At 36.5% G+C, this 16129-nt stretch overlaps 1 protein-coding gene across 4 annotated transcripts in view; it reads right to left on the bottom strand.

The window, feature by feature from the left end:
• Positions 1–1985: 1985 nt before the first annotated feature.
• Positions 1986–16129, bottom strand: part of RhoGEF2 (Rho guanine nucleotide exchange factor 2) — a 100306-nt gene continuing 86162 nt past the window's right edge. For all 4 annotated transcript variants that reach the window (XM_075312303.1, XM_075312302.1, XM_075312304.1 and 1 more), the window contains 4 exons: positions 2963–4838; positions 2641–2901; positions 2466–2576; positions 1986–2370 (listed from right to left, as the gene is read on the bottom strand). In XM_075312303.1, the coding sequence (XP_075168418.1) occupies positions 2194–2370; positions 2466–2576; positions 2641–2901; positions 2963–4838 (2425 nt within the window). In that variant the 3' untranslated portion in view covers positions 1986–2193. The remainder of the gene's footprint in view (positions 2371–2465; positions 2577–2640; positions 2902–2962; positions 4839–16129) is intronic.

Here is a 16129-nt window from a genome sequence, read left to right as displayed (position 1 = left end):
TTGCGTGCGACGCTTTGCAGAAGTTAAGTTCCTATCGTTTATAGCAATTCTGTGATCAAAAATATTGTTTGAATTACTCTTTTCTGGCTCAAAAATGTGTTTGTTTTTATTTAAAATTTAAGCATAATTATATTCAAAATTTAAGCATAATTATATTCATGTAACTTAAAAAGCAAAAATAATGAAGAGGAATGGAAGAAAACTATGAGAAATACTCACAATGGACCAACCTGGTATAAGTGGAAACCAAATCCCTTTCTAAGGATTTGGTTTCTTCTCCATAACCTAACCTAATCTAAAAAGCATTACACATTAGTTAGATGATTCTTTGAGCGAGTCAAAGCTGCGTTATTAAAAAAATGCGATTATTCTGAAAGATTCGGGTATGTCTTGGTTTTCCCTTCAAATATATTTCACCTTTCACTTTGGTTTCCCCCCAAAAACTTTTGTCTATTCTTGGTTTCCCACAAAATAAAATTTTTTGAATTCGCATGCCGAAAAATGAAAGTCTGGAAATTATATAATTTCCAGAAGAAAAAGTAAACAAGTTGGGGTAATTTGATTTTGAAGGTTTCACAAATACTATAGAGTACTTAATGGACGTATTAGCAGCCCACATTCATCCTCAAGGCAAGTCATTTGGATTATCCACATTAGTAAAATTAAGTGCTGCTCTATGCTTCTTTGCCGAAGGTAAGTGTCGCCTGAGCAAAGTTCTTAAAGAAATCATAGATATATTTGAAGAACACCTATGTCCAATTTCATCAAAACGGAAAAGAAAAACAGAAAATGTCAAGGGAAAAGAGAAAAATTCCCCGAGGAGATTTTCAGAATTGGGCTATATATTTTTCTGACCAATATCTGAAATTCTTCTGTTATGATAAACTCATCTACGATATCCAGCCTTTTAATGCTTTGTTTATAGGATGATTCGCAAATTGAATCTTCGAATTTTTAAAATATATACAGCATATTTCGAAAGTTATCGACCCATTTCAATAAAATATCTGAATAAACCAACGTTTTTATTTTCATGGTTTTAATTACTTTAATTTTATTTGCAAGATATATTTTTTATTTATTTTGTGTAAATATTTATGCAGGTGTACTGTAATTTTAATACATTATAGTAAAAGTAAATGTAAACTAAAAACACAATTAGTTATTAATAAAAATATTTTTAAATACAATTCAGTAAGACATTAATGTTTACTTTCAATTTTTTTTCTTGTCTTCCATAATAACTCTCCAAGAGAAAGTAAAGAAGAAACAAAACAAATATTTATCAAATCTATATATATATATATATTCTGTTTTCGTTTTTATTTTACTTGTCCCTAAAACACACATACATTTATAAGGCTTGTTTTTGTAATTATTAGTGGTTTTCGAAAGATTTAGAGAGAGAGAGAGTGAGTGATGCGCATCTGTTATTGGAGGTTACCATCAAAAATTCAGCTAGTTTAGGCAATGATGTCTCGTTTTGTTAAAATATGGATTCATCAGAAGAATTGGCAATGATACATTTCGCTATTACCTAAAGACATCACTCATTTCACCATTGTGGTTTGTAACCAAAATTAGTTAATTCGTTAAGATTTTGTATCTACATGTGTATGTTGCAATAAATGAATATTGAGATGTGGAATTGTTTGTCATGTTGACATTTGATAAGAAATACTTGTATCACCCTGTTTCCTCTATTGTATTGGTGCTATAGGAGGTTTTGAAAATACATGCAATTAGATCAATGCATCTATTTTGCTTTATTACATTGATCACATTTAATATTCGCAAGCATATACTAAGGTACTTCCATAAAATAGCCTGAATATCCATTTACATACAACTTTCAATTCCGGATATCCAGGCTATTTTATGCAAGTACCCTAGTCCATATTCACTAGCATATTTAATATGATCGACAGGAGCGGTGGAAAAAAAGGGACGGGATATAATACGATTTCAAAAAGAATATCTATAGGTTAGTTGTGTATGTGTATGTATATGTATATTTATAGTTTCCTGATCTAAGAGACTATTTATATGTAAGTTAATGTGAATAATATATGTAGGTATATCGATTGTAAATCTTTACTTTATATAAGCCAATTCTATTGGCAGGTGGTTGGTTATATCAAAAATATTGTAATTTTTGTTTACATAACATTTAACACTAAGTCAGCTCAGATTCTAATTTTGTGCCTCGACAGATGGGTCTGTTGTTTTTATTGCTGTAGCTTCATTATCTTCTTCGTAATCCTGTGCGGTGGTGGTCGTGGGTGTGGTTGGTGTTGATGTTGTGAGAGATGAGACATTGATTTCGTTATCGTCCGTTTCGGCACATTTTGTGATGTCACATGGAGTTTCCTAAATACGAAAATGTAAAACGTATTAGTACAAAGAACATTTGAAACAGAGTTAGGCAATAAGCTTAGTAGGTGCTCGTATTTCATTTGACATACCAGTTTTGATTCAACTCTCTGTCGTTCGTGCATCGCATTCAGTAATTCTCTTAAATGTTGATTTTCCTTTCGTAAACGTTCCCGCTCCATGTCGCGCTCGTTTATTTTGGGCTACAATTATATGAAAATGTAATACAAATGAAATTTAAGCACACTAACCGTATTCTGCTCTTACCAATAATAATGAAATTTGTGAATTTAGAGAACTAACAATACTGCTTAAAGCATAACAAGGTACACTTGGCCCTATAGAATTTGCATGTTGAATGCGATTTGGTCCACATAACGTAGCAATGGGCATACTGGATGCAGTGCTGGTTATCGAGGTTACTGCGACGCTGTTGGAGCTCGTAGGTTGAACTGGTGTTGTGGGCAACGTTTGGGTTGAATTGTCGACCATGGAAGAGATGCTGCTAGTTAATGTATTTAATGTAGACTAGAAAAATGGAAAAAGAGCAATTAGTTAGACGTTCTTGGGAATATGTATGTAAACTTACCAAGCACTCATTGGCTTCCTTGACTTCGATGCGTTCACTGCCAAGTGATTCGTCGGCCTGAGTGGCACTGCTGTTATGTCTTTGGGGCTCAGCAGTCATGTGCGAGCTAACTTCTTTCTGAGACTCCACTTCTATTGGCTTCCCGTCTGTTTCTATTTGATGATTTGGGTTTTCATCAACCGAAATGCTTTCACATTCGGCAGTGTGCATAGCCGAATCGTCTTCCTTGTCATCCTCATCATCTATGGTAGCTATAGGAGCAGTCGCTTCTATATCTTCGGAAATGTTGCATTGAGATTCAACCAATGTGCTGGTGATATCTTTCCCGCTTTGTTGTTCGTCGGAGCAATCCTTCAGCCTAGAATCATCGTCAGTACCTTGTTCAACTTGATCTATAAGAGCATTTGTTACGTCATCCGATGACTCCTCGGGAATGCTGCTGGCACTGATTGTACTTTGGCGTTTTATTAATTCCGGTGTTGCCGATGTTGAGGCCGAAGGGCAAGTGGTAGGCATCGCAGGGGATTTTATTGGTGGTGGAGGAGGTGGTGGTGGAGTTTTAAAACTACCTGCTGGGGGCGGCAATGGAGGTGGTGGTGATCCCTTTTTAGCTGCAGATGTCTTTGATAGAGGTGTTGCAGGCGGAAGTGTTACTGTGGTGTTTGTCTTGGATAAAGGAGGCAAAGCTGGTAAGCGCAGTTCGTCAATTTCACAGTATCCGTCGTCATCTTCGTGGATATTTGTCTCTTCCAGGGCACACATTTGTATTTTCGTAGCCAGTGGCGTCGGAGTTTGTTGTTGAGCCTGTGCAGTTTGCTTATTTGGAGGCGGTAAGGGTGGAGGTACATCTATGTCTCCGCCCGAAACATTACCCGATCCATGTAAACGTTGTCGGTTTTGGTGTTGTTTCTCGTGACACTTGTCACACACAGCTGTCGAAACTGCTGATACTTCTTGCTCTGGAGTTACTTTCATGTATTCATTGATCACCTCAGTAAGTGATTGCACCTGGGCATAAGCGGCCAATGCGATATCAGTACTATCCTTCGGCGCCTCTGGCATTGCTGCTATATCAACAATTTCGTGAAAGTGTTCTACTGGCAGACGGAACATATCGCATATTATTTTTTGTTTTTCCAATAAACCATCGCGTATACTGGCATCCAAACGCCTCAATTTTTCGGCGGGCGTTAAAACTGGCTCTGCGGTATGGGCTGGGCTTATGCTTATGTGTATGGCTGTGGGTTCGACCAATGGTGGGGATGACTGCATTAAAGTGCGAGTTTGATTGGAATTATTTGAATAAACGATACTAGCACTGTCCCTCTTATTGCCAACCGATCCAGACGAATTGTCTTCACCCGACCCGTTCGCCTGTCTGGCTGACTGTGTATGGCGCAATGTGACACCATTTGGCCCAATTAAATCTCCGGTATTGCTGTAATTGTGATAAGCATCACCACAACTGCGAGTTGACATGGTACGATTGACAGCATTCGCATTAGCCGACATTTCATTGTGGCTTAATCTCTGTTTTATATTGTAATATGGCGGATATGAATCACTGGCTGAGGCCACTGAAGTGGGTGTACTCTCCCGGCGACCATTACGCATCTGAACATCGCTGCTGTTATGACTACCCAAACCACTTCTCTCGTTATTTGCACCTGGTATTGGCATTATGGGCGCCAAGGGCGTTGTTATCACAGTTGCTGTAGCCGACTGCGGAGGCGGGCGTTCAGGTGTCAAATCCAAGGACTCGCGAGTATTGGAATGCGGTAAAGTCGCAATAGCCGGGTCATCGACATGTTCATGATTGGTATTCTTTGAACGTGGCTTGTATTGCTCTGCAGCATCAGATATGTGTTTAAACCATCTGAAAGAGAAAATGAAACACAGATTTACACAAAGTTCTTCAATTGACGCATAACAAGCTAGCTTCGCTGGTCTACAATGATCTTTTTTTGTTTCAGCAAATCTGAATATTTATCATTTTGCCCATTATTTCTGCCTACGCAATATTACCTGGATACCAATGATGCTCGTCGCACGCCATTGTCTTTATTGGTGCTACCGCTAGTTGCTGATATCGGATCATTAAAGCTACCGCGTCGACGTTCTTTCTTATTTTTATTTGTCGTCGAGGAACTTGATTCGGCATTGTGTTTAGCGGATAGTGTTAATAGGGATCCATTACAAAGGCTTTTGCGTCGGACGCCAGTTAATATATCGTCCGGAGATAAGAAATTCATTGCGTCATAATATAATAGGACATTAATTGACGACTATGTTACATTAACGTTTATTCTCTACTCTTCTTATCTGTGATTGCAATTGAGTTCTTGATGGTTATCCTTAAATCTCATTATATAAGTTCTTGATTCATTCATTTGTATTTTACCTGATAGAAACTAACGATTGTTTTCCTAAATGGTAGTTTATATAACCATGAATTGGTGGTCATTATGTCAGTTTTACCTCCTATTTTCAACCTAATCTAAGCTAACCTGAAATGCAAACATGATGCATATTTTTATTTTGCGAGTAGTACACGTGAAAACCCGAGTTTGAAGAGGGTAAGATATTATTCGATTCTTTCGGTAAGCAGTTTTTCATCAAAATTACGCACCCAATAAATAAATAAATGTGGTTTTTGAATCATAGCCTAATTTTGAAGGTGACTTAACGACAACGTATCCCAACGTATCTTTATGTACCCCATCTTTACATTTTATGCATACCAATAGTACGTAGAAAATATCAGTCCATATCTGCTGTTATATTTTGTAGTTTGCTAACAACAGTTCAAAAAAAATTAGGCTCGCAATATGTTTTTTTTAACCGACTCAGAGCAGAAGGTGGTCATATCAAGCAAAATGAATTGATAATGGAATTTCGGTTGTTTCTACGCAGAAAATAGTAACCATAAATAAAACATCAATTTTTTCCTAGTTATTAATAATTCGTATTGTTTTTCACTATTAGACACTCTTCTTGCCGAAGTCGCCGTCGCTTTTCGTCTGTCGCCACTAATTCGTATTGTGTTTATCGATATCTTATGTTGTTAAGCGGTATCGATCGTCTATATTGTTCATGTATTTATTCCAGCTTCCAGTTATGCTCTCTTTTTTCAATACTATTACTTTGTAATACAAAGCCTTTAAGGCTAATTTCTAATGACCTGACTGGGACAATCTTAAATTAAAATGGTTTCCTTCACGGACTTTGAAGATCGACCGAAACGGGGTTTTTTGCCGAAGCCGATGTTCGGCAAAAAAAGCAATAATCGGCCGAAGCCAAAGCCGATTGTTTTCCTGAAATTTGTAATTAAAGAAGTTTCGAGTGTTTTAGTTCAATATTAGCATATTTTATTGAATAAAGGCATAATAACAAAAAAGGTATATCAGTCCATGCCTTATAATAATCGTTTAGAACTAACAGACTTTTTAGTATTCAAAATACATTTCTTTACGTTTTATTTGTACTGTGTGTTTTGACCGAGAAAAAGTCAACACTGGGACAATTCGAAATGAAATAAATTATTCAAAAAGCTTCGGCTGCGGTTAATCGACCTGTTGACGCCGAAGGCTGATTCGTGGTCGATTATCGATTTTTGGCCGAATGCCGAAGTCGATTCTTCGGTCGAGCTCCAGGACACATAACGTCAGTGTTGTTTCAGTTGTACAGGCTAGTTGTTGTTTTTGTCTTTATGTTAGTATCAAAATATTTCCCCCGTGTTAAATTTAATATTTTTTCAATTCATAATTGGGACACAAAATAACATTTTAAACGCAAATAACCAAAATTTCTGTTGATTGCTTTGTAGCTGAGCATTTCGTGTATTGTATTTGGTACAAAAAGTCGTCGCCTCTGTTCAGGAATATAAAATTCGTCGCTTCGATACGAAAGACGACAATAATACATGTAAGGGGAAATAAATCTGTATGTGAAAATACGTTTCAGCGCCACTTATATGTGAAAAAAATTAGTTATATAGAATACATTTTTTTTTGCGATATAATCCTCTATAGAAATTGGCAAACATCGGCCGAACGGGAAGAGGTAGAAACGCAAAATTTTAACCAAAGATACGATAGAATAGAATAAAACCTTTTGCAAGAAATCTTTCGATTCGCAGTATTGTTGTATATACCAAAACAGAGAGAAATGTGTCCACAGTGGCCAAATGAAAAAAAAAAAATATGGGGTTCCAGATTTATATGTGTATTCTCTCTGTTTTGTATATGCAACAATACTGCGAATCGGAAGATTTCTGGTTTTTATTCCAATCGAAAGCTATCGTTTCAGTTTATCTTTGGTTAAAATTTGTATTCGTATATAACTCATTTTTTCACATATAGATGGCGCTGAAACGAATTTTCATATACGGATTTATTTTCCCTTATGCTATATTCCCGCTGACTCGTTTTCCTTGTTCGTTTTTCTAAAACATTTCACCGTTCACACCGAGTTGAGATGTTTTAGTTTGACGGTTGCCATGGAAAGCCAAAATTTCCATTTACTCTAATTTCAAGTATACGCACCGTTTGTTCAAATAAATACCGCGATCGCAAAGGGAAAACATTTTTTAAAGATATTTTCGCGTCCCTTTTCAAAGCCTTTGTCTAGTCGTTATTTCTATGAATTTTATTTTAATAATTTGACAAATATTTTGGAAAGAGTATGCTCAGTTGGAGCATATTCCAAATTAGGGGCGTTTACATTATAAAATTGACGTGTTTTGGAGGAAAACTTGTGTTTTCAACTTGATTTTTTGTATGGGGAAAACGACTAGTTTTGAAATGCTTATAAAGGGAAAATATTTCAAACCCCAAAACATGCTTGGTGAGAACGCCATATTAGATCAATAATACTACATATTTCGTTTATTTAATATGAATTGAATGAAAGAGAATGCAAATAAAAAATATTACTTTCATTCACTAATTGGATCACCATATTTTCTGGTCAGAAACATGTATTCGAATGAAATATATTTAATATAATGACTTATTAAATATTATTTTTATTACATTTTCCTATGTGTTCATTACCTTATAATATTATTATAAATACTAATCATATATGGGCCCACTATGCTCGGTTAAATAAATAAAATAAATGAAAACACAAATTTTGGGAATATAATAAGAAAGTTGCATTGAAGTACATAAAAAAATAAATACTAACATTATTTATCGAATTTTAAAAACCTTTGGCTTGAATGAAATTCACTTGTGTTACAAACGGCTTCTGCTATGTACCATCATATACCCCATTATTTATTATACCCTCCACCATAGGATGGGGGGTATATTAACTTTCTCATTCCGTTTGTAACACATCGAAATATTGCTCTAAGACCCCATAAAGTATATATATTCTGGGTCGTGGTGAAATTCTGAGTCGATCTGAGCATGTCCGTCCGTCCGTCTGTTCAAATCACGCTAACTTCCGAACGAAACAAGCTATCGACTTGAAACTTGGCACAAGTAGTTGTTATTGGTGTAGGTCGGATGGTATTGCAAATGGGCCATATCTGTCCACTTTTTCGTATAGCCCCCATATAAACGGACCCCCAAATTTGGCTTGGGAGGCCTCTAAGAGAAGCAAATTTCATCCGATCCGGCTGAAATTTGGTACATGGTGTTAGCATATGGTCTCTAACAACCATGCAAAAATTGGTCCATATCGGTCCATAATTATATATAGCCCCCATATAAACCGATCCCCCGATTTGGCTTGCGGAGCCTCTAAGAGAAACAAATTTCATCCGATCCGGCTGAAATTTGGTACATGGTGTTAGTATATGGTCTCTGACAGCCATGCAAAAATTGGTTCATATCGGTCCATAATTATATATAGCCCCCATAAAACCGATCATCAGATTTGACCTCCGGAGCCTCTTAGAAGACCAAAATTAATCTGATTCAGTTGAAATTTGGTACGTGATGTTAATATATGGCCTCAAACACCCATGCAAAAATTGGTCGATATCGGTCCATAATTATATATAGGCCCCATATAAACCGATCCCCAGATTTGACCTCCGGAGCACCTTGGAAGAGCAAAATTCTTCCCATTCGGTTGAAATTTGGTACGTGATGTTAGTATAGGGTATCCAACAACCATGCAGGAATTGGTTCCTATCAGTCCATAATAATATATAGCTCCCATATAAACCGATCCCCAGATTTGACTTCCGTTGCCTTTTGGAGAAGCAAAATTCATCCGATCTGGTTGAAATTTGGTACGTGGTGGTAGCATATCATATTTAACAACCATGTGAGTTGACATTTGTGGATGACAGTCTTTCGTAGAAGTTTCTACGCAATCCATGGTGGAGGGTACATAAGATTCGGCCTGGCCGAACTTACGGCCGTATATACTTGTTTATATTATTATTTATCAACATTTGAAAAGTATAAAACATTTTTTGAATGGAATGGGATTGGTAAACAGGATATACAATTCAATTAAAACATTTTACAGTATTCTTTAGGGTTTATATTTGGAATATTTTATTGAGTTTGTTATGTCGGTTGACAATTCGTCATCGACTGAGTAGACGGTGGGTATGGGTGGGACTTAAAGGGTACACTGTTAGAAAAATAGGTTTTTCATATGTTCCGATATAAAAAAAAATGTGTTTCGGGCACAATTTTAAAACACAATATATTTAAGTGCAAACATGTAATGTTCCTAAACTAACACTAAATGTTTGGGACATCTATGTTAATATGTTAGAATATATTATGTTTGGGGCATGAATGTTTCATAAAAATCATATGTGTGAATGCAAACATATATAAATTTACAAATTTCGACTAAACATACATATGTTGTGATATTTTATTCAAAGCGACAGAGAGAGTATAGAGAAAAAATAGAGATGGAAACCGGGAGAGTTGACGAAAGATATCAACATAACACAACAAAAGAATCAAAAGAGAACAATTTCTGTGAAACCGCTTGTATGTTGTTTCGGAAAACTGTTTTATGATAAGGCCAAAAATTTGATATGCTTAAGTCTAAATATTATTTAATTCGAATAAAGAGAATAGACATTCGGAACCAAGACATTTGAAAAACAAACAGCATATGTTTTCGCCTTGAGAGCAGCATTTTATGTATGTGTGGACATTTGTTTTGTTTATCATTTTGGCATAATGGCACAAGTTTTTTCTTGGTTCGCTAAAAGAAATCAGGGGTCTTCAGAAAAATAACGTGTTTTGATAAAATACTGTTTCCTGAAGGCAAAAAATACGGTGGAAGCAAAAACTTGGCTTGATAATGAGTTTCCGGACTCTGCCCCAGGGAAATCAACAATAATTGATTGGTATATAAAATTCAAGCGTGGTGAAATGAGCACGGAGGACGGTGAACACAGTGGACACCCGAAAGAGGTGGTTACCGACGAAAACATCAAAAAAATGATTTTGAATGACGATAAAATGAAGTTGATCGAGATAACAGAGGCCTTAAAGATATCAAAGGAACGTGTTGGTCATATCATTCATCCATATTTGGATATGCGGAAGCTCTGTGCAAAATGGGTGCGCGCGAGCTCACATTTGACCAAAATCAACAACGTATTGATGATTCTGAGCGGTGTTTGTGACAATGGATGATACATGGCTCCATCACTACACTCCTGAGTCCAATCGACAGTCGGATGAGTGGACAGCGACCGGTGAACCGTCTCCGAAACGTGGAAAGACTCAAAAGTCCGCTGGCAAAGTAATGGCCTCTGTTTTTTGGGATTCGCATGGAATAATTTTTATCGATTATCTTGAGAAGGGGAAAACCATCAACAGTGACTATTATATGGCGTTATTGGAGCGTTCGAAGGTCGAAATCGTGGCAAAACGGCCCCATATGAAGAAGAAAAAAGTGTTGTTCCACCAAATCAACGCACCGTGACACAAGTCATTGAGAACGATGGCAAAAATTCATGAATTGGGCTTCGAATTGCTTCCCCACCCATCGTATTCTCCAGATCTGGCCCCAGCGACTTTTTCTTGTTCTCAGACCTCAAAAGGATGCTCGCAGGGAAAAAATTTGGCTGCAATGAAGAGGTGATCGCCGAAACTGAGGCCTATTTTGAGGTAAAACCGAAGGAGTACTACCAAAATGGTATCAAAAAATTGGAAGGTCGTTATAATCGTTGTATCGCTCTTGAAGAGAACTATGTTGAATAATAAAAACGAATTTTGACAAAAAAATTGTGTTTTTCTTTGTTAGACCGGGGACTTATCAGCCAACCCGTTAAGGAGGAAATAGTGAAAAATTACACAGTAAAATGTATAAAAACAAAGTTTAGTTCCTCTTTATTAATAAGTAGTCCACGAGGAGTTGACGGACACCATCAAATATAAAAGCGGGCATTAAGTTCGAGTTTTGCAGATAAAACAATTTAAAAAGTTTATTTTCTTTAAAATGAATTATTAAAGAAAATTAAAAGGCATTTCAGAGCGATGGTGTTAATGCTAGTAAAAAACTGTTCACGCCTAAATAAATTTATGTTTTTATTATAAATTTATTTATGTATGTTTATACTCGACTCCACGTTCTTCTTTTGTTTTCGAATTCCTTCCAAATTTTAAAGTGTTGTACCAAAAACAGTTTTTTGTTACAAAATTGTTGTTTTTGCAATAAAAAAATATTTTATCCAAAAATCAGTCAATTTCGTTTATCAAGCACCGTTTCTGACAATAATCTTTAATAACCCACATTTCGAAGTTTTATTATAAAAATGTAATATAGTATAAATATAAATGTGTAAATAAAAAAAGTGTTCGGTCGGAGTAGGGATTGAACCCACGACCCTTTGCATGCAAGGCAGACATGCTAACCACTGCTCCACATGGCAAACAAATGTATGTTTCTGTTAAATAATGTTATGTTTGCATGGGCTCGTGGGCGCTGCAAACTATGCTATATAAATGTAACTTATAACGATAATTATCTACTGGTGACTATAACAGCTACGTAGCCCAGTGGATAGTGTGTTGGCTTATAAACTGTATGGTCCTCGGTTCGATTCTCCGTGCAGGCGAAAGGTAAAATTTAAAAAATTTATAAAAGTGAATAATTTCTTCAACATTATTTGTATTACAGAAAAAGGTGCCAAGAACTAAAAAATTTCGTGGAAGTGCAAAATTACGAGTATGTTAGGGAATGAGCACAATCGTCTTTGGGAAAAATTCTCCCAAGCATATAATATTTTTGGGCTCAAAATGCTTCCAGACATATAGTATGTTCACATAAAACAAACATATTAATGTTTCGGCAGTATCCAATAATATATGTGCTTCCTGCAAAATATGTTTGGAACATATGTTAAAGAAGCGATTTTTTTTGAGGGTGTAGAGTTTCAAGAGTATGGGGGAGCACAATCGACAGTTTGCTATGTGGTCTTTTCACTGTTCTTCAATTTTCATGAATTTGTGCAGCCTAAACACGATAAGATGCTAGCTTCAGGACCACTTAGTATCACCCAAGCATCTACTCTAGTTCAATTTAAATCGAATTATGAGGAAGATTTTAATCAATTTCACCAGGATGAAACCATTTATAACTATTTTCTTAGTGTTTATTTTGTAGCTTGCCTTTAAAAGTTTGTGATAATTGGCAATAGAAGCACTTCTCCCATTTTGATTCAAATTGACATACCTACGTCTTGATTTGTCATTACGATTATTAACCGCATTACCTTAGTTGTCCACATATGAGCCTGACGTTAAATTAAAGGCATGCTCATATTACAAAATATCTTGGCATTGTGGAAGCATTCTCTCTATTTATAGAGCTTTTACATTGGTTACGCTTCAAGTATATTGAAATATTTGTAAACAAGACTGAATGACTTTCACTTGTGTGGTTAAGTGTTAATTGCTTAGGACCCCTTTTGAATTTACGGTAGAGCAGTGGGTGATAAAGGGGTTCTTATTGTAACTAAATTAATTTCCCATTGTTTAAAGTGGTTAATAAACGGGTCTATTTTCTATCATCGCTGAACGTAATTTGTAAATTGTGCTCCAGGTGATTTATGTAATACTTTTTTCCACTATTCCTAGAAAATCGTGGTCTTCGATCCCTAACTTGAAGGAATCTATTTGAATTTTGGAATATTTTAACTAAACAGTACTACAAAAACACAGATGTCACCCCGATTTCACAAAAATAAGTAAATATTTTTGTAGTGTCGCCATATGGGGTTTTAAGTAATATTTTGTTAGAGACCTATGGCGTTCACATTTTTTTTGAGTGTATAAGGCAGTTATTTCTCAAGGTCAGTTGATTACAAATTAACATTGGCCAACGGACAACCTAATGGATTTAGGAATTCAGAATGTTGTGATTTTAACTGAATACACTTGAATCTGCTAATGATTTCAATAACGGTTGTCATTGTCTGATATATATGTCCTAAAAATGATAAGATAAATCTGAACAGTCCACAAATAGCATTTTAGTATTCTCTCAATTTTGAGATGTTAAATCGTGCGCTTAAGCAATTATACAAGAGAAAGATTCCAAAACAAAAAAATAGCTTCTGAAGGTCGTCTTAAAATACAGTTCTCAAACAGATTATATATAAAAATAAATACAGAATACATTTGTAAATTTCAGATACATAAGTGTGTCGTGCAGTGTTGCCAATATTTTTTGGGACACTTTCGTTCACGAAAAAATCCCCAATTTCAATTAAAATTGCTCACAAAAATTTCCAATAAATTATTGAAAATTAAAAAATTATGAAAAATTGGACAGTAGTTCAATATGTAGGTGAACCATCTTCATTATTTCTATATTTATGGGAGATATTTTCCGAATCAGTGAGGAACTCCGATGAGGGGGCAATATTTAGGACAAAGTTCTCACAAAATGATTTCATAAATGAGTAAAATGGCATAGAAGCGCTTGGGCCCCCAATATAAAATCCTGTGTCAAATTGTCTATTTTCATCCTATTGTATGCCATGGAAACAGTTTTCTTTTTAAAATTTTGACGAATCATTATGCTTCTCTTTTTTAATCACAATGGACTTTTTTATCGCAATCGTAATTTCATTTAAAAGCGATAGGGATTTAATAAAGGTATTTCCTGTTTTAAGCTACGATAGTTAATTTTGTTAGGATAGTATCACATAGATTGTTTTGCCGGTGCTTTACAACAAGTTTCTAAAAGACATGGACTCTTCGACTCTACTTTTGAAAAACAAAATAGAAACTCAGTTAGCTTAACAGGTTGGCTGATAAGTCCCCGGTCTGACACATAGATGGCGTCGCTAGTATTAAATGCATATTATATAGTACCAACCTTCAAATGATTCGTGTCAAAATTTGATGTCTGTAAGTCAATTAGTTTGTGAGATAGAGCGTCTTTTGTGAAGCAACTTTTGTTATTGTGAAAAAAATGGAAAAAAGGGAATTTCGTGTTTTGATAAAATACTGTTTTCTGAAGGGAAAAAATACGGTGGAAGCAAAAACTTGGCTTGATAATGAGTTTCCGGACTCTGGCCCCAGGGAAATCAACAATTATTGATTGGTATGCAAACTTCAAGCGTGGTGAAATGAGCACGGAGGACGGGGAACGCAGTGGACGCCCGAAAGAGGTGGTTACCGACGGAAACATCAAAAAATCCACAAAATGATTTTGAATGACCGTAAAGTGAAGTTGATCGAGACAGCAGAGACCTTAAAGATATCAAAGGAACGTGTTGGTCATATCATTCATCAATATTTGGATATGCGGAAGCTCTGTGCAAAATGGGTGCCGCGAGAGCTCACATTTGGCCAAAAACAACAACGTGTTGATGATTCTGAGCGGTGTTTGCAGCTGTTAACTCGTAATACACCCGAGTTTTTCCGTCGATATGTGACAATGGATGATACATGGCTCCATCACTACACTCCTGAGTCCAATCGACAGTCGGACAGCGACTGAGTGGACAGCGACCGGAGAACAGTCTCCGAAGCGTGGAAAGACTCAAAAGTCCGCTGGCAAAGTAATGGCCTGTGTTTTTTGGGATGCGCATGGAATAATTTTTATCGATTATCTTGAGAAGGGAAAAACCATCAACAGTGACTATTATATGGCGTATATGAAGACGAAAAAAGTGTTGTTCGACCAAGACAACGCACCGTAACACGTCATTGAGAACGATGGCAAAAATTCATGAATTGGGCTTCGAATTGCTTCCCCACCCACCGTATTCTCCAGATCTGGCCCCCAGCGACTTTTTCTTGTTCTTGAGAAGAAGTTTCTTGAGAAGGGAAAAACCATCAACAGTGACTATTATATGGCGTTATTGGAGCGTTTGAAGGTCGAAATCGCGGCAAAACGGCCCCATATGAAGAAGAAATAAGTGTTGTTCGATCAAGACAACGCACCGTGCCTCAAGTCATTGAGATCAGACCTCAAAAGGATGCTCGCAAGGAAAAATTTGGCTGCAATGAAGAGGTGATCGCCGAAGGTGACGCCTTTTTTGAGGCAAAACCGAAGGAGTACTACCAAAATGGTATCAAAAAATTGGAAGGACGTTATAATCGATGTATCGCTCTTGAAGGGAACTATGTTGAATAATAAAAACGAATTTTGACAAAAATATGTGTTTTTCTTTGTTAGACCGGAGCCACCGTGGTGCAATGGTTAGCATGCCCGCCTTGCATACACAAGGTCGTGGGTTCGATTCCTGCTTCGACCGAACACCGAAAAGTTTTTCAGCGGTGGATTATCCCACCTCAGTAATGCTGGTGACATTTCTGAGGGTTTCAAAGCTTCTCTAAGTGGTTTCACCGCAATGTGGAACGCCGTTCGGACTCGGCTATAAAAAGGAGGTCCCTTGTCATTGAGCTTAACATAGAATCGGGCAGCACTCAGTGATAAGAGAGAAGTTCACCAATGTGGTGTCACAATGGACTGAATAGTCTAAGTGAGCCTGATACATCGGGCTGCCACCTAACCTAACCTAACCTTGTTAGACCGGGGACTTATCAGCCAACCTGTTATATCCAAAGATTGAAAGATTCGTACATTGTGTGATATTTTGAAAGCCATAGGTTAGGCTAGGTATTGTGGCAGCTGGTTATTTTAAGCTTACTTCGACTATTCAGTCAATAATGAAACCAAAAGTGGGCAACCTCCCTCTTATCAATGAGT

Source organism: Haematobia irritans, chromosome 5 (genome assembly GCF_050003625.1).
Source record: "Haematobia irritans isolate KBUSLIRL chromosome 5, ASM5000362v1, whole genome shotgun sequence".
Taxonomy (NCBI): domain Eukaryota; kingdom Metazoa; phylum Arthropoda; class Insecta; order Diptera; family Muscidae; genus Haematobia; species Haematobia irritans.
The sequence above is the reverse complement of the archived record's forward strand: the minus strand, read 5'-3'. Positions and strand labels throughout refer to the sequence as shown.